The sequence below is a fragment of the Salvelinus namaycush genome, chromosome 8 (genome assembly GCF_016432855.1).
Source record: "Salvelinus namaycush isolate Seneca chromosome 8, SaNama_1.0, whole genome shotgun sequence".
NCBI classification, from domain to species: domain Eukaryota; kingdom Metazoa; phylum Chordata; class Actinopteri; order Salmoniformes; family Salmonidae; genus Salvelinus; species Salvelinus namaycush.
The window spans coordinates 66,497,873-66,524,862 of record NC_052314.1 but is presented as its reverse complement, the minus strand read 5'-3'; the positions used below and the strand labels follow the sequence as shown (position 1 = coordinate 66,524,862).

The 26,990-nt window shown below is 44.6% G+C and overlaps 1 protein-coding gene across 1 annotated transcript in view; it reads right to left on the bottom strand.

Moving 5' to 3' along the window:
- LOC120052255 (zeta-sarcoglycan-like) overlaps positions 1-26,990 on the bottom strand; it is a 71,628-nt gene that overhangs the window by 33,121 nt on the left and 11,517 nt on the right. The window contains exons 3-5 of the mRNA XM_038999075.1: positions 18,396-18,483; positions 10,374-10,496; positions 2,721-2,793 (exon numbers count right to left, since the gene is read on the bottom strand). Coding sequence (XP_038855003.1) covers positions 2,721-2,793; positions 10,374-10,496; positions 18,396-18,483 — 284 coding nt within the window. The remainder of the gene's footprint in view (positions 1-2,720; positions 2,794-10,373; positions 10,497-18,395; positions 18,484-26,990) is intronic.

The window sequence follows — 26,990 nt, the reverse complement described above, 5'->3', positions numbered from 1 at the left end:
CCAAATGACACACTATTCCCATTAGTGCATTACTAGGACTCTAGAGCCCATAGGACTATGGTCAAAAGTAGTGCAATTAATAGGGAGTAGGCTGCCATTTGGGATGTATTCTATGTTCATTTGTATTTTAGAGGGTTACACCATAACATACATCATTAGCCTCAAATAGACTCCATCAAGTCATTACATGTTTCATTTACTTTAACTGCAAAATCGGGGGACTTTTATAGAGAAAGGGGGAAGAGAAAGAAAGAAGGGGGAGAAGGGGGGAGGCAAACGACCTCGGCCAAAAAGCGGATTTGATTAAAAAAAGAAAAGTAAAAAGGGATACCAAATCCAAAAATAGAGAAAGAAGCCCTGGTCCAGCTAATTAGCAGTGATTCACCTCGATCGCCTGTTAAGTAGAAGTCCTAATGAACACACTTATATTAAACAACTATAAAAAGGTAGGGATATGAACTTGATTCATTTCTATGTTTCCATTCTGCCGAACAATTAATGAGTGAGAGACGAGGGAGTGAAATATGTAAAGCGTGTAATAGCGAATTAACCCCCGACGCAGAGCAGAGAGAAAGGCCACGGCCGGTCAGTCAAAAATGCCTCGCATTTCAGTTCACTCAGAGGTAAGGGATGAGATGAGAGTGCCACTCTGAAATTATTCATATGTGTCATGCAGTGTGTGTGTGTGTGTGTGTGTGTGTGTGTGTGTGTGTGTGTGTGTGTGTGTGTGTGTGTGTGTGTGTGTGTGTGTGTGTGTGTGTGTGTGTGTGTGTGTGTGTGTGTGTGGCAACTACCTGGTGTATTGTGGTTTTAGACGGAGAGAAATCAGGAGAAATTCAAAAGAGACTTCCCAACCAACACCTATATTACAGACAGAGGAAGAGGCCCAAAAGGCATCCTATTCCCTATAGCAAGTAGTGCACTATGTAGGGAATAGGGTGCCATTTGGGATGCACTTAGAGAAGGTATAACAACATGATACATAAAACACACCCCTCCCTCCCTCCCCTCTATCTTTATCACTCCCTCCCTCTCTATCTCCCCTTCTCTTTCCCCCTTTCTCTCTCCCTCTCCCTACATCAGTCCCTCCTTCCCTCCACTCCTCCAGTCCAATCCATGCCCATCAGTCCCTTTCTCTCCCCAGAACTTAATCTGCCCTGACAATATACAAATGAGCCTACCACATTTGCATAAAAGCAGTTCATAGGTGACTGGAAGCTGCCCATTAGCTCTCCATCATACCCGTCTGTCTGTCTCTCTCTCTCTCTCTCTCTCTCTCTCTCTCTCTCTCACTCTCACTCTCTCTCTCTCTCTCTCTCTCTCACTCTCACTCTCACTCTCACTCTCACTCTCACTCTCACTCTCTCTCTCTCCGCTAATCCACACATTTACATACTGCACTGTATGCTAACGCTACGCTAGCCTGTCTGCCTGTCTGTCAGTCTCTCTGCCAATCCACACATGTACTTACCACTACGCTAGCTAGCCCGCAGGGCCGTTAGGCTATCGTTTTAAAGGATTATTGCTATGACGTACAATACAGACACTGATACGGAGCTGCTTGACTGTTCAATAAAGAGGATGTAAGTGTTATGGCCGGCAGTCAATGTGGCTGTCGGCCAATGAGGCGAGAGGTATGTAAATCGGTGAGATTTGATTGGCTGGTGAGAGACCAGCGATCAAATACCTCTGTCATCAAACTGTGTTGAATGGATTCACAATAAGAGTACACAGCTGTGTTGAATTAAGAGGAGAATGACATGTTCACGTGTTATTGAAGTCTGTACCCAGATGGCGGCGTGAGGCGAGACACCCCCAAGGCAACATCCAGGCCCTCTGGCATCAACATTGTCAGTTGAAAACAATAGAAACCAAACTCTTTTTAGGCAAGCCCACCTGTACAACAGTAGGGTAAACACTGTATATGCCTTTACAGGATCCGTTTTGCCTTCTATACAATAACAAAATAGATAAGAGATATCAAATAAAGATATCTGATCCTGGATCCTTTTAGATCGTAGCGATTACATGGAAATGGGGATTGCTGAATCTAGTGCTGATCTAGGATCAGGCCCCCCTTCTCCATGTAATGTTATTCATACGATCTGAAAGACAAAACTGATCCTAGTAACTCTACTCTGAGACCAGAGGAGGCTGCTGAGGGGAGGACGGCTCATAATAATGTCTGGAACGGACTGAATGGAATGGTATCAAACTATGTGTTTGATGTGTTTGATACCATTTCACTTATTCTGCTCCGGTCATTACCACGAGCCCATCCTCCCCAATTAAGGTGCCACCAACCTCCTGTGGCTGAGACGCTTTATGAATACAGACCCTGGTTCAGGAGAGGGTCAATGCAGTGTGTCCTCGCTCACTAGCTGACCCTGTATAAAGCATCTCATCTGATCCTTACCTGGGTTTAATGTAGATGACTGGACAGTACTGCCCTCTTAAAGAGCTGTATAACTGCACTGCAGTCTCTACTGTACGCTCACATCAGGATGACCACGCCGCCAAGGCCGATGGGTTTGTGTGTGTGTGTGCGTGTGTGTGTCCAGCTATCTGTGTGTGTGTGTGTGTGTGTGTGTGTGTGTGTGTGTGTGTGTGTGTGTGTGTGTGTGTGTGTGTGTGTGTGTGTGTGTGTGTGTGTGTGTGTGTGTGTGTGTGTGTGTGTGTGTGTGTGTGTGTGTGTGTGTGTGTGATCCCAGAATGCTTACTTGAGATCCTGGAAAGGTTCTGCTCTGATGTGGGATGTCTCCACTGAATGTCCGAAGACGACGCCTTCGTTCCCTGAGAAAGACAATAGAAAGACAACAGAAGGACAACATGAGGACAATAGAAAGACAATATAAGGACAATAGCAGGACAATAGCAGTACAATATAAGCCATAGAAGGACAATAGAAGAACAATAGGACACTAGTAGTACAATAGAAGGACAATAGTAGGACAATATAAGGACAGTACAAGTACAATAGAAAGACAATAGTAGGACAATAGAAGGACAATATATATATATATATACACACACTACCGTTCACAAGTTTGGGGTCACTTAGAAATGTCCTTGTTTTTGAAAGAAAAGCACATTTTTGTCCATTAAAATAACATCAAACTGATCAGAAACACAGTGTAGACATTGTTAATGTTGTAAACGACTAGTAGCTGGAAACGGGTTTATGGAGTATCTACATAGGCGTGCAGAGGCCCGTTATCAGCAACCATCACTCCTGTGTTCCAATGGCACGTTGTGTTAGCTAATCCACATTTATCATTTTAAAAGGCTAATTGATCATTAGAAAACCTTTTTGTGGGCCTCCCGGGTGGCGCAGTGGTCTAGAGCACTGCATCGCAGTGCTAGCTGCGCCACCAGAGTCTCTGGGTTCGCGCCCAGGCTCTGTCGCAGCCGGCCGCGACCGGGAGGTCCGTGGGGCGACGCACAATTGGCATAGCGTCGTCCGGGTTAGGGAGGGTTTGGCCGGTAGGGATATCCTTGTCTCATCGCGCTCCAGTGACTCCTGTGGCAGGCCGGGCGCAGTGCGCGCTAACCGAGGGGGGCGGGTGCACGGTGTTTCCTCCGACACATTGGTGTGGCTGCCTTCCGGGTTGGAGGCGCGCTGTGTTAAGAAGCAGTGCGGCTTGGTTGGGTTGTGCTTCGGAGGATGCGTGGCTTTTGACCTTCGTCTCTCCCGAGCCCGTACGGGAGTTGTAGCGATGAGACAAGATAGTAATTACTAGCGATTGGATACCACAAAAAATTGGGGAGAAAAGGGGATAAAATTGATTTAAAAAATAAAAAGAAATGTAAACCTTTTTGCAATTATTTTAGCACAGCTGAAAACTGTTGTTCTAAATAAAGAAGCGAGAAATGAACAGAAATGAAGTGAAGTCTATTCCATGCGAGAAATTACCAAGAAACTGAAGATCTGGAACAACGCTGTGTACTACTCCCTTCACAGAACAGTGAAAACTGGCTCTAACCAGAATAGAAAGAGGAGTGGGAGGCCCCGGTGCACAACTGAGTAAGAGATCAAGTACATTAGAGTGTCTAGTTTGAGAAACAGATGCCTCACAAGTCCTCAACTGGCAGCTTCATTAAATAGTACCCGCAAAACACCAGTCTCAACGTCAACAGTGAAGAGGTGACTCTGGGATGCTGGCCTTCTAGATAGAGTTGCAAAGAAAAAGCCATATCTCAGACTGGCCAATAAAAAGAAAAGATTAAGATGGGCAAAATAACACAGACACTGGACAGAGGAACCCTGCCTAGAAGGCCAGCATGCCGGAGTCGCCTCTTCACTGTTGACGCTGAGACTGGTATTTTGAGGGAACTATTTAATGAAGCTGCCAGTTGAGGACTTGTGAGGCGTCTGTTTCTCAAACTAGACACTCTAATTATGAAATAACACATATGGAATCATGTGGTAACCAAAAAAGTGTTAAACAAATCAATTTTCTTTATTTCACCTTTTTTTAACCAGGTAGGCTAGTTGAGAACAAGTTCTCATTTACAACTGCGACCTGGCCAAGATAAAGCAAAGCAGTGTGACACAAACAACAACACAGAGTTACACATGGAATAAACAAACATACAGGCACTAACACAATAGAAATGTCTATGTCACGACTTCCGCCGAAGTCGGCTCCTCTCCTTGTTCGGGCGGCGTTCGGCGGTCGACGTCACCGGCTTTCTAGCCATCGCCGCTCCATGTTTCATTGATCCATTTGTTTTGTCTTGTTCGCTGCACACCTGGTTTACATTCCCCAATCACACTGCATGTATTTATTCCTCTGTTCCCCCTCATGTCTTTGTGTGATATTGTTTGTGTTACGTGTTATTTTGTGATGCGCCAGACTGGTGTTCTTATATTCCGTGTTGTTCACGAGGTATGTTAATTTGTTAAACATAAATTTTGTGACTGTTTGCGCGTTTTGCACTTTTGCCAATTGGCTGGAGGTTTTGACACAGTTGCGTTCATCTGTTGGTTTCTCCTGCCTCAATAAAGTGTGCGCCTGTTCACAACCCTCTGCTCTCCTGCACCTGACTTCGCTACCAGTACGCACACCCTTGACAGTCTATATACAATGTGTGTAAATGAGTTAAGTTAAGGGAGGTAAGGCAATAAATAGGCCATAGTGGCAAAATAATTACAATTTAGCAATTAAACACTGGAGTGATAGATGTGCAATGATGAATGTGCAAGTAGAGATACTAGGGTGCAAAGGAACAAAAACAAATAACAGTATGGGGAGGAGGTCGTTGAATGGGATATTTACAGATGGGCTATGTACAGGTGCAGTGATCTGTGCGCTGCTCTGACAGCTGGTGCTTAAAGTTAGAGAGGGAGATATGAGTCTCCAGCTTCAGTGATTTTTGCAATTCGTTCCAGTCATTGGCAGCAGAGAACTGGAAGGAAAGGCGGCCAAAGGAGGAATTGGCTTTGGGGGTGACCAGTGAAATATACTTGCTGGAGCGCGTGCTATGGATGGGTGCTGCTATGGTGACCAGTGAGCTGAGATAAGGCGGGGCGTTACCTAGCAAAGACTTATAGATGACCTGGAGCCAGTGGGTTTGGCGACGAATATGAAGCAAGGGCCAGCCAACGATAGCAAACAGGTCGCAGTGGTGGGTAGTATATGAAGCTTTGGTGATAAAACGGATGGCACTGTGATAGACTGCATCCAATTTGCTGAGTAGAGTGTTGGAGGCTATTTTGTAAATGACATCGCCGAAGTCAAGGACCGGTAGGATAGTCAGATTTACAAGGGTGTGTTTGGCAGCATGAGTGAAGGATATATATTTTATATTTAATATTATTCAAAGTAGCCACCCTTTGACTTGATGGCAGCTTTGCACACTCTTTGCAATCTCTCAATGAGCTTCATAAGGTAGTCACATGGAATGCATTTCAATTAACAGGTGTGCTTTCTTAAAAGTTCATTTGTGGAATTTCTTTCCTTCTTAATACGTTTGAGCCAATCAGTTGTGTAGTGACAAGGTAGGGGTGGTATACAGAAGATAGCCCTATTTGGTAAAAGACCAAGTCCATATTATGGCAAGAACAGCTCAAATAAGCAAAGAAAAACGACAATCCATCATTACTTTAAGACATGACGAAGGTCAGTCAATGCGTAACATTTCAAGAACTTTAAAAGTTTCTTCAAGTGCAGTCGCAAAACCCATCAAGCGCTATGATGAAAATGGCAGTCATGAGGACCACCACAGGAAAGGAAGACCCAGAGTTACCTCTGCTGCAGAGGATACGTTCATTAGAGTTAACTACCCAAATAAATGCTTCACACAGTTCAAGTAACAGACACATCTCAACATCAACTGTTCAGAGGAGACTGCATGAATCAGGCCTTCATGGTTGAATTGCTGCAAAGAAACCACTACTAAAAGGACATCAATATGAAGAAGAGACTTGCTTGGGCACGATCAATGGACATTAGACCGGTGGAAATCTGTCCTTTGGTCTGATGAGTTCAAATTTCAGATTTTTGGTTCCCACCGCAGTGAATTTGTGACGCAGAGTAGATGAACGGATGACCTCTGCATGTGTGGTTCCCACCGTGAAGCATGGAGCAGGAGGTGTGATGGTGTGGGGGTGCTTTGCTGGTGACACTGTCTGTGATTTATTTAGAATTCAAGGCACACTTTATCAGCATGGCTGCCACAGCATTCTGCAGCGATACGCCATCCCATCTGGTTTGCGCTTAGTGGGACTCTCATTTGTTTTTCAACATGACAATGACCCAACACACCTTCAGGCTGTGTAAGGGCTATTTTACCAAGAAGGAGAGTGATGGAGTGCTACATCAGATGACCTGGCCTCAACCAAATTGAGATGGTTTGGGATGAGTTGGACCGCAGAGTGAAGGAAAAGCAGCCAACAAGTGCTTAGCATATGTGGGAACTCCTTCAAGACGGTTGGAAAAGCATTCCAGGTGAAGCTGGTTGAGAGAATGCCAAGATTGTCCAAAGCTGTCATCAAGACAAAGGGTGGCTACTTTGAAGAATATAAAATACATTTTGATTTGTTTAACACTTTTTGGGGTACTACATGATTCCATATGTGTTAGTTCATAGTTTTGTGTCTTCACTATTATTCTACAATGTAAAAAATAAAGAAACTATTGAATGAGTAGGTGTGTCTAAACTTTTGACTGGTACTGTATATAATGTAATTCAAGCCAGCTAAGGTCCTGATTAGCCAGTCCTGTGTAAAATGACACTGATGATGAGAAGTCCTGTGATATTACAATATTCATGTGTGTGATACTGACACCACGTCTCAAATGTGTGATGTGAGAAAGGTACAGACGTATATACACTGAGTAGACAAAACATTATGAACACCTTCTTAATATTGAGTTGCCTTAAAGCCCTCAATTCGTCGGGGTTATGGACTCTACAAGGTGGTGAAAGCGTTCCACATGGACTCCAATGCTTCACACCGTTGTGTCAAGTTGGCTGGATGTCATTTAGGTGGTGGACCATTATTGATACACACAGGAAACTGTTGAGCATAAAGAAACCCAGCAGCGTTGCAGTTCTCCTACTACAATAACCCGTTCAAAGGCACTTAAATATTTTGTCTTGCCCGTTCACCCTCTGAATGGCACACATACACAATCCATGTCTCAATTGTCTCAAGTCTTAAAAATCCTTCTTTAACCTGTCTCCTCCCCTTCATCTACACTGATAGAAGTGGATTTAACAAGTCACATCAATAATGTTCCTAATGTTTTGTCCACTCAGTGTATGTTAGAAGTTTCAGGTTTCAAACTTTATTCGCCACGTGCCCAGGATACAACGGGTGTAAAACAGTACAGTGAAATTCTTAACTTGACTTTCCCATCAATGCAGACAATAATAGAAAATATAATGGAAACATGTATCCAAAAATAACATCAGTCTAAGTAGCCCATTTTAGAACAGATGGCAATGACATATCTCCCCACACTAAACAGAGATAGTATGAGAGATGAGAGATGTTCTAGCATGGAGCACATACAGAAACATCAGTTTGCCCCAGTAGCCAGGCAGTGCCTGTCGAGTCGAGAATCTGACGATTTCCATCCGCAGCCTTCCCCCACGTCGAGTGTCTTTCGTCTGCTCATGCCTAACCCCTATTACCTCCTGTTCACTGGCCTCCTCTGTCCATCTTCCCTCCATCCCTCCCACCTTCCTCCATGCTTTCATTCTCCGGACGTGAGCGACGAAAGACAACATCCATCACCTTGCAGACCTCCGCCACTTTACCTCCCTCCCTCCATCTCTCACTCTCATTTCACCCCCCTTTCTTTCTTTCCTGGCTTTGTAATGGACAGATCTTTCCAATTACAGAGGGGAAAAAGGAGGAGGATGGAGGAGGGGTGTCTGTTCGCCGCAACCCCCGACTGCTTCCACTTGACCTCCCCGCCGCCTCGTTTACCGAGAGAGACCACCACGCCAGGAAAGCAAACAGAGCTAGGCATGTGATTTTTCTCTCTTAATCTTTCCTTCTCTCTCTCTACTTCTCCCTCTCGCTCCCATTTTTCTCTCTCTCTTTCCTTTTTTCCCTCCCTCTCTCTCTTAATTTTCTCCTCTATCCCTCTCTCTCTCTCTCTCAGTCCCTGTCTCTCTATCTAAACTGATGTCTGCATGTAGGCCACACACAACAACTGTCTGAGTTCTGCTCAACCCACTCACTAGCAGTCGCTGTGCATTGCTGCACACAGGCCCTTAGCACCATCACAATCTATCTGGTTGCTATAGGAGCACTGATCTGTGAATGGAGCCTTTTAGACTGGGTAAAGCCTCCCAACTGACCCGCATTTAACATAGAACTGTACCTACAACTGCTTCAAACCCAACCTCAGTCCCGCAAGATTATTTTAGGCGTATGTGACACAGCTCACTTGGCATGGACTCAACAATTTTGCTCCCTATAGTCAATATCAAAATGCTCAAAAATAACCTAAGAAATAGGTTAAATTACCAGAGATTCTCACATGGCCCATTATATTAGGCTATCGGTATTGCTCTGCTACATCAACAAATAGTCTAGAAGTAGTTTGAAGAGAGCAGATTCGGAGGGACTTGCACTTTCTCTTGAGCTACATTTTATAGCCTACCTTTTAGGAGTGGGACGATTTTCAGACCGAGACAAATATGGGCGATCAATATTTATTTGTAACCAAATTTAGTAACCTATAGCCTAATCCTATTTAGGAAGCACATTTCCTTGGAAAGATAACTGCCATGTGTTTCTCCGCCCATGTATAGACTATAGCCAACTCTATTTAATTGAGACCACACGCGTACCTGATCTCGCGCGTATAGCTACTGAACTTGAAGCAGCAGGAATGATGAGAGAGGAGACTTTCTCTTGAGCTACGTTTTGCATATATGATCTAGCTTATCATTTGGGAGGATGATTTGCAGGCAGAGACAAATACACAGGTAATGAAAAGGCTCAATGCTCGCTCACCGTGGTACGGTAGCCCATGCGCGAGTTGCTCTTTTTCCTTTTAAACGACGATGGAAGGTTTGGATTGCACCTCGACTCACGTTGGTTGAGCGCCCTGCACTTCTCTCCGTTATCAATCATGATTTACAGGCATTGTAGTAAACTATAGTCTAATCATCTTTGATTTCATTTCCTTGAAAAGATGACTAGTACTTGGTTCTCCGTTTATGCATGGGCAACCTACTCTATATATACATTATCTGTGGGTAACGATTGAATTAAAATAGTCAAAAATAAACAACAAAAAAATAGGTTATTTGCAAAGAGCAATTTCTCAAGCAAGAATTTAGCTAGGATTGTCTGGGAGTGGTCTAAGTGGGGAGGGGAAAACTGAAAACGAGCTGTTATTGGCAGATAGGTACAACATGTGTACAACATATATATAAAACACAGGACTGCACTGGGTCTTTAATAACAATCATTTGGGGGGTGCTTATATTTGTCCTAGTTCAAACATGTATAAGTCTGTAGTAGTACTTATGTGTGAATTTGAAATGTGTTTTTTGGATATCACAACTCCCCTCAGAGTGATGTCCCAGCCAGGGTCTGCCTCAACAGCCAGCAATTAGGGCAAAGTGCTTCGCTCAAGGGCACATCAACAGATTGATCACCTTGTCAGCTCGGGGATTCAAACTATTGAATTTTCGGTTACTGGCCAAACATTGTAATCGCTAGGCTACCTGTCGCCCTAGAGGCTATCTGCTGCCCTCTGCGTGTGTGTGTGTGTGTGTGTGTGTGTGTGTGTGTGTGTGTGTGTGTGTGTGTGTGTGTGTGTGTGTGTGTGTGTGTGTGTGTGTGTGTGTGTGTGTGTGTGTGTGTGTGTGTGCCTGCATACATGCATGCGTATGTGCGTTACCTGTCACCCTCAGTTTCTCCGTGCCGATGCTGATCTCCTTCTCGTCAGCGGAGAAGAGCACCCGCTCCCCGTCAGGACTCCTCACCTCGAACCTCTGACACTGGGCCTCCACCATCTCCGAGCCTGGAGAGAGCGGGAGAGAAAGATAATTAGAATTAAACATCCCCTTTGTTGGGTCAATGTCATATAAAACACAAACACATTGCAAACCATCACATATCACACCTCACCTCTATTGCAGGTGTTTAGCTGAGGGCAGAGATGCAATGGTTTTGAAGAGAGAATAAGGACAGTTGAGAGAGAGAGAGAGTTCTAACTATTTGCACATCATTATAACACAGAACATAGCCATAATATAACATTTGATGAATGTGTCTCTTCCTTTGAAAACTTGTGAGTGTAATGTTTACTGTTCATTTGTGATTGTTAATTTATCTTTAGTTTTTAAAATTTATTTCACTTGCTTTAGTAATGTAAACATATGTTTCCCATGCTAATAAATCCAATTGAATTGAGAGAGAGAGAAAAAGCAGAGAGAGTGAGAGAAAGCGGAGAGAGTAAGAGAGAGAAAGGTAGAGAGAGAGAGAGAAAGCGGAGAAAGTAAGCCAGTCTAAATGAAAGAGCGAGCTGAAAGCTGGGAAGGCAACTTTTAACCTTTGATCCTTGAGCACTGGTGCTCAACATAGTGTACTACTTGGTACAAACAGGTTCTTACACGGAAGTACTTGACCTAACAGCTTGTGGTTAAAAGTTGCCTTTATACTGAACAATATTTATTTGAAAAGCCTTGTTTTTGAATGGCTGGTTGTGAATGGAGACATTTTTATTGAAACATGGATGGTCATGTAAAACAACCTATCATGCTAGACCTGCAGCCTCTGTAACTCTAACCATATGGCAGTACTGTACAGCACACAATAAGGAAACCGGACCTTGTGTCCCTGTTCCATTGAAGACTTGAGGCAGAAAAGCCTTGGTCTACAACCAAAAACCATTGCTTGTCTTACATAGCCATGTCAAAGGTAAAAAATACGTAGCTATTAGCTATCACCTCCTCCACATCTTTCCGACCTTCGGGGACTGATAGGAGAGGGCATTATTTGTTTGTTGCCTCTTCATCCATCCATTCCTCCATCCCAATCCAATCCACTCTTCCTCCTCTCTTTTCAGTTGGCCTTAAGTCTTGCTGAGCTGAGGTTAAAGCCTGTATCTATTGGAGGTTTCCAGCAGGTCTACTGCTAGCTGCTCGGAGCTGTGCTCTTCAGCCATTCCGTCTGTCATTTAGCATCCCAGAGTGCCATGTCAGTCATAATAAGACTTTATTACTGGTGATCAATCCGGGATTACCTTCCACCTGATAAGGTAAAGAAAATGGCCGCTCCCTCTCTGGCCCTTAAACACATCGGACAGTTAAAGCTATCCTGCTGTGCTGGCTGGTTTTTCAGTGCTTTTTTTGTTGTTGTTTGTTTAATTCTCTGGTTCTCTTTTTAATTGTTTGTTTCTGGATACAGAGGCTTGTTTTTCTGTTGTTTAAATGGCACTTTTTTTCTGTTTCGTCTTCATTGATTCGTACTAATGAAAATAATTGTTCCAATGAGGATGAAAGGATTTGAAATAGTTTGCAATAAAGACACTGTGGGCTGTTACCTAGCGGAGATACATTTCTGATTACAATTAGTATTGGGGCAATTATACTGTAGTCTCTTGAAATTGGTCTTGAAAAAATCAAACAAAGTGGGGCGTCAATCTGCCCAGCGATGAAACGTGGTTTCTATTTCTTTCTTCTGGTGTCGTTTAAAAAATCCATCATGTATGCAATTCAGATCCTCCTCATGTAGACTCCTAGAAGTGGTTTGCAGAGTTTGACAACTTGTTTTTCTACGAGCCCCATCTGATTAAAAGAAAAAACGTGGAATAATGATGACGGTTGGAGATTAATAGTACCCCACTCCCGCAGATAAAGCCAACCTAATTCCGATGGACGCCGATAACGACAGGAGTCCTCATTAAGAAAAGTGTTAATTTATGTGCTCATTTGATTAATCCCCACTTGACCGAATCTTACTATGATGGGTTTCTCAGGGGCCCTTATTCATATGCTGTGCCTGGCTCCTCTCCTGCTCTGCCTGCTGGCGATGGTACGGATATGATACAAGCAGTCACAGAAAAGCAAAAGGGATGGGAGGAAAAGAAAGGATGTAGAGAGAGAGAGAGAGAGAGAGAGAGAGAGAGAGAGAGAGAGAGAGAGAGAGGCAGATTGGGGTGACAAACTGGGAACCAGAAATAAATAGCCGTGGCATCGCCGCAGACTACATCAAAACAACAGTGCGGTATTCAAATTAAACTCTCCCTCCTGCTGATGTCACTCCGTTGCTCTGTCTCCCTCTCTTTTGCTCCGGGAGAGAAGGGGAATTGCAGGCGTAGGGGGGTGCGTTAAGGAAGAGGATGCTGGCGTGACGGAAGTGGGGTGGCGGGCGTTGCTCTCGGGGTTCCGGCGACACACTTAGACGCCACGGTTGTGAATAAATCACTAGATGCTTTAAAAAAACGTATAAATGAAGCAGTGACCAAGGCATCGAGTCACGGCAGGAAGCATTCACCCCCCCCACCCCCGGCCAGGGCGCCGTTCTGCTCGATTCTGCTCCGCCTCTCATTGAATTTCCACATTACTGTTTGACTTTGAGATAGAAAAGTCAAATAGTTTGACTCGGATTACATTTGCAACATGGCTACAACAGTGCTCAGCATCAACAGCGCCCGGCGTCAACAACCTCAACTCTCAACCGTCCTTCAGATCCCATAGACCTCCGCTTACAGTAGATACGCTCCAAAGATCATCAACATCTCCTCCAGTCCCCCAGATACAACCACAGGGAATTACTCCTATTCACACAAGCAGAGCAACAACGCCACGCAGGAAAGATAATACCTGATGAACATTCCATGTTTTCATGCCCGTGATCGAGGCACGTTTTTCTCTCTGAGGTACATGACTTCAGTTTAAGAAAAACGTTGACTTTAGTGAGGTACATCTAGAATGCTCTCTTATATTTTTGAACGTCGTCAGAAAGGCAAAAGCAGCGCTAACTGACTCTGACTGACTCCCTGACAGCTCCGTATGTCCTCACCATCAAAAACCTCAAAACGGATGAATTTTAAACATCAGCGGTATGTGGTGTAAGACCGGGATAAGTGGTTGTCTCACCAAGCTACCTTAAGATGAACGTCACTCTGGATAAATGTCGGCTAAATGACCATAATAACTGTAAATGTAATATAAGAGGGGAAATGGCTGCTGGACGTCAAAGAATACACTCCAGAGCAGAGTTTACACTCACAACACTTCACGGGATGGCTTGTTAGGGCACTTTGGAACACTTTGGAGAAGACAAGGACATTGCCACTTAGCCACAACCGGTGATAAGAAGTAGTTCAATCCACATTGACAGTAGCAGCCCACACCGAGGAGATATTGAGTCTGGACTGTCGTCTGAAACTTTTGCTCCTCGGAAGATTAATGACAACAGGCCGTTATAAACGAGCTGCTCGAGATCATTCATTGATACAGATTTTCCTGTGATTAGAGAAGGATGAAGGATGATCCTCTGTGGTGATATTGAACACGCAGGAAATGTCACTTGTTAAATCAGAGATAGGGTTCCAGGCCGACGACATTGCAGACGCGACGTTGCATCAACCAAAGGTTGAGTGCCACGTCAACGACTGTCAGGCATCACATTGCTATAGGATATAATGTGGTTAGTGAATATGTTGAACATCCAGGCGTCGTGAGATAAGCAGATGACTGCTTTGTAATCAGTCTGGAACGAGGGCAGTTTGGGGGTTTGGGGAGAACCACAAAGAGGAAAGCGGCAGTTCCTGTTTGGTGCCATTTTGACCTGTCAAATACAAAGTAGAGGGAACGGGGGAAGAGACAACAAGTCTGGAGTCATTTTGGCCTGTCAAAATATAAAGTCTGAAGTAAAAAGTTTGGAACTCTTCGTGTTAGTTGGTCACGGGTAAGTCACGGCACGGCCCCTTTAACTTTGAACGAGGGCTGAAAAATGCTTTATTCATTTGGACTTTCAAAAGTAAACACTGAAGAAGGTGATGCAACTCTGCGAAACAACGAGGTCATCGCTGGTCTCGTTTTGAAGTGCTGAAATCCGTCAGAGAGCGGCGTCTCCTGGAAGAAGATCCTTCGACTCTTTGAAGGTGCTTTTTGAAAAACGAAAGAGCCGTGGAGTGAAGAAGTCAGAGAACTGCAGCGCGCAGCAACTTTTACCCCAGGTTAGAAAAACTACACATGATTTATGGACAAACATACACAAATTATGTATCTAAACTTGATTACACTCATTAATAAAGAGTGCGGGAGAAAAAAGGAAAAAGTGTGTTTTCATCCAGCACATTAATCAGGAGAATCTTTTCGGTCGGGGAGACGGAGGAGGCAAAGAAGAAACCATGCTAAAGGTTGATTTAATCACGCACTCTTCATAGCTATCTGTAAACACGGAGGCCTGCGGTGTCATCTGTACACACACATCAATAACCGGCATGACATTGATGGGAACAAAGCAAAATAAGTATTTCCTTCATAAAAAGGGATAGATTCTACTCTAACATATGTCCCAATATACCTATAGCCAATATGTTGTCATTGAGAATGATCTCGCGTCACAAAGCATATGCACTGCTAGGTCATCCTCTTTTATATGCCACCTGTGAAGAACAGTTGCAAACTGTCGGTAGTAGCTACAGGGAAAGACGGCCCTATGCCCCGTACAGGCACAGCAGACATGATCAAATGTATAATTCATATTCCTGTCACTGCAGCTGCCTCTTACCCAGAATGACTCAAGGGCAAGTTAGACTGTGAGTACATACCAAATTGCTTAATAGCAAGTAAGAGCAAATACCAAAATAACAAGGAAGTAGAGCTTTCAACACCTGTTCCTATTGGACGCTAAGAATGGGTGACAGAGCGGGGATCCAATCAGAGTGCCTCATTCTATCTCTTTACCCCAAACTCTTGCGTGGTAATCACAGAACATCTCCCACTCTAACCCTTGCCTTAATCCATTCCACATGATACAGCAGCTGGACCAAAAAAATGAGTGGAACGATTCCTCCGAGATAAAAGAGAAAATAATTACTGAGCAGGAGAAGATAACGGGGCATAAATTATGCCCGAAGTTTAGAAGCTCATTACAAAGTCATAGGGGAGTTTCCTAGCTTAAGGTGTGAAGTCCATTTCTTCTAGGAAAGAGACAAGGAGAGGAAAGCGTATAAAAGGAGTGTTTTGGATAGAGTGTTCGGCTGGACGGTGAAAGTCACTTCTAAAATTGGCAGCGTGGCGGGTGAGTGATCCCTGTGACGTTGTTGTCACACACTCACAGTCACATACGCCTTTATGCGCCGTCTTTCCCAAAATGCATTTTGGCCCTCGTCGCCAGTTTTGGTCGCCTGTCTCCTGCCACGGTCATAATGAAATCTTCTCGCAAAGTGAGAAAGCCATTTATTACCCAGAATGCACTTATACAAATGAAAAGTCAATGACACACCCCAACAACAAAAAAAGACAACAGGCGTTCCCGTTCGCCCTCGCTGTCCTCCGAGCAGCTGGGTACCACGTCCAGAAAATACTCTCATCATGTTATTCTCTCTCCGAGGGGGGAAGGAGGACACAGGACTAGGAGAATGCTGCTGTAGACTGATCCAAGGACAGTATTCAGTTTTTCTTCACTTCTGATTGTTAAGGATTTTGAGAGGCTTAGCTGATCCTAGATCTGTGGTTAAAGGCAATTTCTACACGGAGAGGAGGACAATAGCATTTTGGTGTTAGAGAGGGGGCCAAAAGCCTGCTTTCAGTGGGCCAAGTTCCCTTTTCATTTTTACGAGCCCTGATTCGGATATGGGCCGTGACAGGTCCTCACTCAAATTAACGAGGTGACAGGAAATGAGAGGAAGGACAGAGGGAGGAAAAGAGGGACGATAAAACAGAGTGCAGCGCTCAAGGATCAGTGATGGCCCTGTCTGTTCCTCTGTGCCACGGGGTAACTTCATGACCCTTAGCAACTGGCTGAGGGAGGGGAATAAGGTGTGTGTGTGTGTGTTTGCACATGTATGTGTTTGTCTGTGTGCGAATGCATGCGCGTGTGTGTCGTTGGCTGGAGTTCCAATGCCCTAATAGCACTGGTGAATAAAGGTGAACTGTGTGTGCGTGTCTCCTCCAAGGACCTTATGATCAGAGCACGTCAGCCGTGATTTCAAAGTGTGCCTCATAATTGACTGTAATATAATTTATCTGAGCTTATGGACAGAGGAACTTTGAAATACAGAGAGACAGACAGACAGACAGACAGACAGACAGACAGACAGACAGACAGACAGACAGACAGACAGACAGACAGACAGACAGACAGACAGACAGACAGACAGACAGACAGACAGACAGACAGACAGACAGACAGACAGACAGACAGACAGACAGACAGATACAGAGAGAGAGTAAATTAAAGAGAGAGAGAGAGACAGACAGACAGAGAGAGTAAATTAGAGAGAGATAGAGAGACAGACAGACAGAGAGAGAGTAAATTAAAGAGAAAGAGAGAGACAGACAGAGAGAGTAAATTAGAGAGAGATAGAGAGACAGACAGACAGAGAGAGAGTAAATTAAAGAGAAAGAGAGAGACAGACAGAGAGAGTAAATTAGAGAGAGATAGAGAAACAGAGAGATAGAGAGAGACAGAGAGAAAGTAAATTAAAGAGAGATAGAGAGACAGAGAGACAGAGAGATACAGAGAGAGAGAGAGAGAGACAGAGAGAGTAAATTAGAGAGAGACAGAGAGACAGAGAGAGGCAGAGAGAGACAGAGAGAGGAAACACCTGTGGATGGGACGATCAGGATGTGGAGTAGAACTCTACCACACTATTCTCCTATTGGAAGATGAATGTTATCACTGCTAACCAGTTCACAGACGGAGAACAGGAAGAGATAGAGAGGAAAGGAGAGAGCGATAGAGAGAGGGAAAGAGGGAGGGGGAGGAGTCAGAGGGAATGGAGGAAGAGACAAATATTAGAGAGAGAGAGAGTGAGAGAGAGAGAGAGAGAGAGAGACTAACACACTAAGGTTGCCTGAGTACCACTCTAAGAGACAGGGTCATACTGGTCTCACCAGGTACCCTTATCTCCTTGGACCAGAGACCACTAAGCTGATAAGTACAATGATAGCCATCTAAGAAAGTTGAGTCTCTCTCTCTCTCCTGTGGGTCCCACTAGTCTGCCAGTGTTACTGCTATGAGTCCCTTCCAGATACCAGTTTCTCCATTCCATTCCAGGACAAAATCTCCAAATCAATCATGGCCATATCCAAGGGGGCAGCAGTCCAGTAAAACGCACGCACATTCTCCCTCCGAAAGCCCCTTTCCTCCTGACGAGAAAGCGTGTGAGTGTCGTCAACATGCTGACTCAGAGCTCCTTCAGAAACCCTTCGGAATCCTTCAGGAATCTCTGACAGGAGGGAATTCTGTTCCGGACTTCCGGAACAATGCAGAACTCCCCCAGAATGATGTGTTGGTGCCAGCAAGTCAGTCAGTCAGTGAGGCACCATGCGCTGTGGCCCAGGGGGCGCAGATAGTTAACGGAAGCCCCGTCATGTGCTTGGTGGGGTTCTACCCAGCCTGGGGGATTCTGAGGCCCTGCTGTCATGAGTTCCACTTCTTGGAACACAACTACCCAAGATGGGCTACTTTTGTTCAAGAGTGTGTGTGTGTGTGTGTGTGTGTGTGTGTGTGGGTGTGTGTGCATGTGGGTGTGTCTGTATGTACGTGTGTGTGTGTGTGTGTGTGTCTCTGTGTGTGTGTGTGTGTGTGTGTGTGTACGGGTGTGTGTGTGTGTGTGTGTGTGTGTGTGTGTGTGTGTGTGTGTGTGTGTGTGTGTGTGTGTGTGTGTGTGTGTGTGTGTGTGTGTGTGTGTGTGTGTGTGTGTGTGTCCAGCTGGTGGCGGCGGAGGCTGACTCACCCACAGTGAGCTGTCCTGTTAGCTGACCAAGGTCATTTCTCGCGTTCACCGTCACATTCCTGTCTGACTGCAGGATCAGAGGATTGTCCTGGAGAGAAAGAAAGAGAATGAGAGAGAGAGAGGGAAGAAAGATCAGCAAATAACTTTCCACAGTAGACCCCATCGCCAGAGCAAATGGCTACAGCAACAATGGATAATCTGCACAGTAAATGTACCGGCACTGTTCGGGGTCAAGGACTAGTCCAGGGGTGTCAAACTCATTCCACGGAGGGCCTAGTGTCTGCAGGTTTTTGGTTTTTCCTTTCAATAAAGCCCTAGACAACCAGGTGTGGGGAGTTCCTAACTAATTAGTGATGTTAATTCATCAATCAAGTACAAGGGAGGAGCGAAAACCCGCAGACACTCGGCCCCCCGTGGAATGAGTTTGACACCTGTGGACTAGTCTGTCACTCAAGTTGCTGCTTAATAAACCTCTCTCTCTCTCTCTCTCTCTCTCTCAAAACAACCACCTTGCCTGATGTAAGTGCAGAGGATACAACCTCACTGAGTTCCATTGAAGTCCATTGTGTTTGAAGAGACACATATTCTAACAGTTCTCTGAACTGACGTTGCCCTGCAACAGTCCTCTATAAATAAGTTCATCCCTCCCCATTCCATCTGAGTACAACATGCGGTGATTGTGACTCACTCATTCCTAGAGCATTTAGGCTTTGAACAGAGTGAATAATGCACACAACAGCGGAACGCTGAGAACACTTAGTAGAAAGCTTAAAGTCAAAAGTCTGTTGAAATGAGGATGGAAATGGAATATGCTTTTCATGACCTTCAACGATGAGTAAGAATACATCTTCAGACTTAAAATGGAGCATTAGTGATTAACACTAATTTCCTCAGGATGCCGCCATTGAGGGACCCATTAACATGAATCACTCCCATGGCCATTGCTGCAAGCAATTTTAGAGAATCCCTATACAAAGGTACAACACCAAGGAAAACCCCGGCAGTCACCAAACACACCAATGAGTCATCTAAACTCTATTGAATGGTCCTGATATGATCAGTAATTCAATTGCTGCAGCACACAGACTGTCAATACACTCCACCTTGACCATCAAATCATTTTCAGAATCTTCCCTTTCGTTCAAATGCAAATGTCTCAGCCACTCCGTGAAGTCACAGGTTTATATTAAGCCAACTAATTTGGGTCCTAAAAAGTCGCAAAGTCAGCGGTGAGGACCCTCTGAAAAGTCACAGGGCTATGTTAAGCCAACTAAATTGGGTCGTGCTATCTGGGATCCTTGAGACGTCCATGCCCTAAACCCTAGCCTTAACCCCTACCCTAACACCAACCCTTAACCATAACCCTTACCTAATCTTAACCTTTACTTTAACCCTGACCTTAACCCTTACCTTAACCATTTCAAATGTCAACATCAATGGGGAACCGTCAGAGTTGGGACGTCCCAAGAATCCCTGATAGCATAGACCATTCTAAAAGTTGCAAAGTCAGTGGCGAGGATCCTCTGAAAAGTCACAGACTTATATTAAGCCAGCTAAATATTGCCCTAAAAGTTGAGAGGTCAGCGGTTGAGGCCTGAGACTGGCTTAGTGAGCTTGACTGCAGGTCAGAGTTCATTTGAGTCTCTGTGCAATCTGTTTGAATGGTGAAGAGCACAAACACCGTTAGAAACGCACACACACACACACACACACACACACACACACACACACACACACACACACACACACACACACACACACACACACACACACACACACACACACACACACACACACACACACACACACACACACACACACACACACAGGGGCTCAGTTGAAGGGATTTAGATGTCTGAAGTGCTGGCTCTTTAGAAGTGTGCCAGGTGCCGATACCTCTCTCCCAGGGCGCTCTCCTTTGTTCCAGTAAATTCCTCCTTCCTCCACCCTGCCTATACACCCCACATACAGTACGTACATCAAATCTGACCCTTTGTGATGAAGTCGCCTCCCAAGGTCAAGAGGAAACGTAGAAAGAGCTTTTGTAGAAGTGCTATCTATTGGACTTTTCCCTGGACCATGTGACCTGGCCAGGTAAAACTACTGACCCCTCATTACAAGCTATAAATCTAGTCAGGTAAAACTCCTGGTCCTATGAAAAACACTGAAACAAGAGACTTTGAAACTGGCACGGTGCAAAACATGACATCATCCTTTGAATCTTGAAAACAAAAGAGGGGGGTTGTGGTAAGAGTCAAGCAGGGTTTATTTAGAGCAGCTTGGCACCCATAGTCATAGTCTCAAACACACACCGCAGGGTGGAGTTCACTAGCGCCCTTCTGCCGCTTCGCCATAACTTAGGATAATTCATTCAAATAACTGTCTATGCTTTGGGCCGCCGCCGTCACGGTAGTCTCAAATTACAGAGGAAAAACTCTCACCTCGCCCCTACTTGCTGATTCCAAGTCAAGGTCGAAATGCAAAGTGCCCGGACAGTGTTTTTTTACACCCGCATGTGTGTAGAGGTGTGGGCCACAACACACTGTCAGGTAGATTTCTACCCAGAGACAAGGAAAGGTCATTGATTGGCCAAAGACCCCTAATCCAAGACTAGAGCAGTTCCAGGCTGACTACATTGCAGATGCACGCCAGATCTCACAACGCCTGGATGGGTGTTTAACATATCAGCTAATCACATCATATGATAAAGCAATCTGATGCCCGACTGCACAGTCGAGGAGGTGGCAGGCAACCATTGGCTGATGCAATGCAACATCTGTAATGTAGTAGGCCTGGAACACCAAGGTGACCAGTAGTCATCTTTACATACTTCTTCTTCACTGAACCAAAATTGGTTCCATATAGAACCCTTGGGTTCCATATAGGGTTCTTTAAGGAACCAATTCCGTTTCTATACTGAGCAAAAATAACATGCAAAAATGTCAAAGATTTTACTGGGTTACAGTTCATATAAGCAAATCAGTCAATTGAAATAAATGCATTAGGCCCTAATCTATGGATTTCACATGACTGGGCAGGGGTGCAGCCATTGGTAGGCTTGGGAGGGCATAGGCCCGCCCACTGGGGAGCCAGGCTCAGCCAATCAGAATGAGTTTTTCTCCACAAAAGGGCTTTATTACAGACAGAAATATTCCTCAGGAAAAAAATACAAATAAAAGACGACCCATGGACGCCCAGACTAAAATGAATGTATTCAATTCATTCTTAGAAGCAGGTCTCTCTCTCTATAATGAAAAACGTAGGGGAATGAATAAAATGCTGGTGACCCAATTTTTCTGTTGATTTCCCCAAATTAATATGCCGCTGTTCGGGCGTGAATTCAAATGAGAATATTCTGTTAAATTGGGAGAGAGTTGCTGATCCGATTGAGAGAGAGAGAGCGAGAGAGAGAGAGAGACAGATAGATTTTTCCCCCCAGTCTGCCACCTGCGATTCATTATCCCCACTTTCATTGTTTTCTCCTGTTTATGACGGCAGGCCAAAACTTTAATAAATCACACCTGCTTGGCTCTAATTTTAGAATGCCGTGGACCGGCTCGGCGGTAGCATTCACCAAATCATTTCGCCTCACCTAATTGGTGAATACCCCGCTCTTGGAATTAATTATTTGCAATGGTGCGTATGATGGGATTTAGTATTGTTCTCCACACAGTTTCAATTGATAGGACTTTGCTCAGCGTGAAAACATTGGGCCCTGAATCCTTCCATGGACTCATCTCCCCAAGGCTCAGCCACTGTAGCCTACGTTCAATTGTGTGTGATTTGAAGTCACTGTGGAAAAGAGCATATCCTAAATAATTACATTTTAATTCTCTGTGGATTTGAGGGAAGCCTCAGAGCCCAAATACTGATTAACAAACATATATTAATTTTTAGCTGGTAAACAGACATCAGTGTAACCTTATTATCCCTCTTTCAAAGAAATAGCCCGTCCAATTATTCAATCTCTTCCGCCTTCAATCCTGTCATTTAAAGGTTTTCTGATGTCGGTTGCATCTTATATTCAAAGTGTTTGTATTTTGGCAATTACCCAGAAGCCTCTCTAGTCTAAGCCTGGGTTGGCTCTTCAAGTCCATTCATGGCCACATTCAAGTTCCACTGTACTACGAATAATTAGACAGTCAATAGACTCCCTTCACTTTAATCGTTTGTATAGGCGGACGCACGTCAGAAAGCTGAATTTAATTAGTTGGGTAATAAGCGGAAGAGTGCAGGGTTGGATCGGTCTTATCGGTCTTTCAGCTTTGCTGCTGCGCATAGCAATACAGCTGGTGGAGGATAAATACGACATCCCTCCACAGGACTCTCTGAAGACCCCGGTGTCTGAATTTAACCCTCTGAAGTGTGTGAATTTAGCAGGCGACTGAATGAGAAGAAAAGAAAGAAAAAGTGGCCCTCATAACGCTTTACCAGAGGGGTTAACAAGCAATGGTGTTCATCAATGTGGTGTTGCTTAGGCATTCTGGACATCATTTTCAGCTCTCCGCTCCCCTTTCCGACACGCGTGACATTATTCCATTGGCAGGTGTAGCAATAGTGTTTCCCGCTTCGATTACGTCCGCTTCCCGAAATGAGCGCCAGGTGGGTTTTAGTGAGTCTCAAGACAAAATGGACAAAACCAAAATGATTCAGTGTGTGAAATAATGGATCCCTCAGTATCACAACAACAGTAATGTACGTGCTGCCAGACCTGCATTGCTTGCTGTTTGGGGTTTTAGTCTGGTTTCTGTACAGCACTTTGTGACATCGGCTGATGTAAAAAGGGCTTTATAAATACATTTGATTGATTGATATAGAGGATGGATGAGCCAGATTGGCATCGGTGTCAAGCCTGATGTCCACCAGATGATATGTGTTTTGTTTTACAGGATGTATAGCTGGCATTTTCCGTACATGACGTTGGCTTTTCAACTCGCTAAAAGCGTCTGTGTGTGTACTTCTGTTTGTACCATCTCACGGTAAAGCAACGCACGAGTTGATAGTGTTGAACGCATGCGGTTGACAGAACGTAGCTGACTGCTCCACTGACATGACTTCCCCCGGAACGCAGAGAGTTTGATGCATCTGGTGGACATGAGGCATAACAGTGTGCCTCCGGGCACCATTTGTCTTTTCCCCAGCAGAGTATCTTATCCGGGCGATGGATCTGCCTTACCCCCCCCCCCGGGCCTGCCAAGCAGCAAATAAATCTGGCCCTGGAGAAGAAGACGCAACGCTGAGGTTCAACCTGGAGAACACTTGTTTAGGGAGCAGAAATAGTGAGTATAGTCATCACCATTCTCTGCAGCTCTACCGGAGTACTTCACAGTTTGACTGTTTTACTCTGCCTGACCAGGACTCGGGTTGCAGGAGGGAAAATACAGCTACTCTTGTTCCTACCACTGACTAGCTGTGCTTTTGGGATTCTCACTGTGTGTGTGCGTCCATGCGTTCGTGCCTGCGCGTGTCCGACAGCGTGTGCCTTTCACCAAGCAAACAGAACACACAGAGGACTCCAGAACTCAGACCTGTAGCCAAGCTCCTCATCAGCCGGTCTTCAGCCACAACACTTCAGGAGCTTCTAATAGCTACATACGGTTTGAGACAACTTACAGTATAAGACAATATGCGGTATGAGACAGCTTTGTACTTGACAAAAGCCAACTAAATATTTCAACTTTTACAGTAACTAAGAGCCTCTAACATCAACCCTACCGGAACACAATGGACATACAACACCATGACATGTAGCAGTATATTTGGACCTGATCCATGTCTATTAATGGATCACAGAAACTATTTTAACTAAATAATGTTCTATTGTCACATAAACTCTGGATAGGTCCAGTGAAATGTGTTGTTTTACAGGGTCGGCCATAGTAGTACGGCGATTAGGGTTAAGTGCCTCGCTCAAGGGAACATTGATGGATTTTTCACCTTGTCAGCTCGGGTATTCAGACCAGCAACCTTTTGGTTACTGGCCCAACGCTCTACCTGCTAGGCTGCAACACTCTGCTGTCCCCAACGTTTTAGTCACATCACATTCTGTACAAGTCGTCACATTCTAGAGAAGTCCTTCAACAATGCTAAATCGTTATCATCACTGGAGGAAAGACAGACAATCCAAACCTGTTTGTACGAATGTGGAGACAAACAAGAGACAGAACATCCTCATGCAATGTAAACACACACACACACACACACACACACACAGAAAGACACACAGAGACATACAGACACACACACACAGAACCCCCCACACACACACGAGACACACACACTCTCATGCAGTGCACACACAGTGAGACCTCTGCTCTCTTCTGTAGTCCACCTTGTTTGCACCCTGCGTATCCCAACATCCTTTGAGACGAGAACATGTGACGCAGAGCGCCCACCTCTGATACTCCTTTTATCACCTCCATTATCCCCTTCACTCCTGCTGCTACTCAATCGCCGTGCTGTCACACACACACACATTTTAAATACTTTATTTGAATCCACCAATCCAATCAAATTTAAGAAAAAAAAAACATTTCAAAGGTCCCTGTATCCATGGCACTCAAGGGTACAGAAAGCACCTCCTTCTCCAAACAGCTAGGCTGCTCACTACAACTGATACAGAGCAGTACCTAGCCACACACACACACACACACACACACACACACACACACACACACACACACACACACACACACACACACACACACACACACACACACACACACACACGCACACACACACGCACACACACACACAGTACATAGAGACATGCAAGAACACACACGCACCACACGCTGCATGCTTACACAATTGCTGTCAACATATGCACAAAGACATGCAAACATGGACATGAACAAACGCAGGCATGCGCACACACACACACAATTGTACTCACACAGACATACAGTGTGTATATAGGTGTGTGTGAGTCTGTCTGGGGCCTTCAGAGGCCTGTCTCTCCACTAATAGATTATTGATCAGAGAGCCAGTCCATCTCTCAGGCCTCCAGGCAGGGCCAGACAGCCTGTACTGTGTAAATAAAAAAACATATCTCTCTCTCTCCCCCCCATCGGTCCTTCTAAACGAAGGGCTTTGGTGTGATTTCAGTTTCCTCAGCCCTGGCTTTGCTCTGTCTGTCTGTCTGTGTTCCCTGGCAGTTATTACACCGTATTAACACACTTATAACATAGTAATAAGACATTAATAACACATATTACCCGCTTCTGTCACTCACCCTGACCCCCTGGGATTTAGAAGGACTTAGAGGGGCCGGGGTCAGCCAGTCCAATCTGTCCAAGGGAGAATAGAACTTAAATGAGGTCACGGCAGAGTGGTGTGTGAGTGTGTGTGTTTCACGGCAGAGTGGACTGTGCTGAGGGTTAACGACACAGGGTACCAGTGACATCTGTGCTTTACAACTGTCACCGACTGGGTTTGAACTCGGGTCTCCTACGTGCCACAAGACTGTGTTGGACTGCTAAGCTTCAGACTAGGCAGGTCTCAGGTAATGTCACTCATCACACCAACATTGGTCACTGAACACAAGACAGGAGTATGGTAATGACACCAAAATGCCACAAATATCATTTCATTTTAAATTTACTCAAAGGTTTTATTTTACCTCAGAGCGAAGGTTCAAAATGAAGCTTGTGGATTGTGATTTATGTAATAAATACCCAATATGAGCTGGGCAATTATACAGTGCATTCGGAAAGTATTGTGACCCCTTTTGACTTTTTTGTTACGTTACAGCCTTATTCTAAAATGAATGAAATACCTTTGTTTCCTCATCAATCTACACTCAATACCCCATAATGACAAAGCAAAAACAGCTTTTTAGACATTTAAATGTGGAAAAAGTCAAGGGGTCTGAATACTTTCCAAATGCACTGTATGTTTGACTAGTTTGGATTCATATCCATTATTAGCCGTTTAAAAGGCAAGGGGGAAAAAATAAGGGTTTAGTCTTGGGATTCTTCATGACAAGCCACATCATACATGTAGCTCTGTCTCCATCATATACATATAATCAATGACCATTGACTATTTCTATGGTCTCCATGGCCTAACAGGATCTCTGCTCTCATTAAAAAGGCATGACTTATATAGACTTAACTATAGGGTCAACCAAGGCATTTCCAATTCATCCCTCTCTCTTCCTATCTCTGGGACTTGGTCAACGTATCCTGTATCAAACATGTCTGACTAAAATGCACAGAACTAGTCTGTCGGTCACAGCTATAGATTACTTAACTGTTCACTCTGATTAAACAGCCACTACATCCCTCTGGAGCCCGACTTGTCATTCCACTGGCCAGCGATCAATCAGGTGTTGTTTTTCTTTGCATGCTGTTGATTACACAAGTGTTATTTTGCCCGTCCCCCACCATTTTGTTACTTCTTTTCATTTTGTCTCTGGTTCCATTGAATTATGTATCGTCAATTCCCTAAACGAAGCTGGAGCTAGTTCAAACTGAATTTTCGCATCCACTGAGTTTGTAAAGGAGATGAGGGAGTGTCGTGTTTCTTGTCACACTCTCCAGACTCCAGAGTGAGGCTTTCATTTGCATCTCTTTGCCTTGTCCATTGATTTTT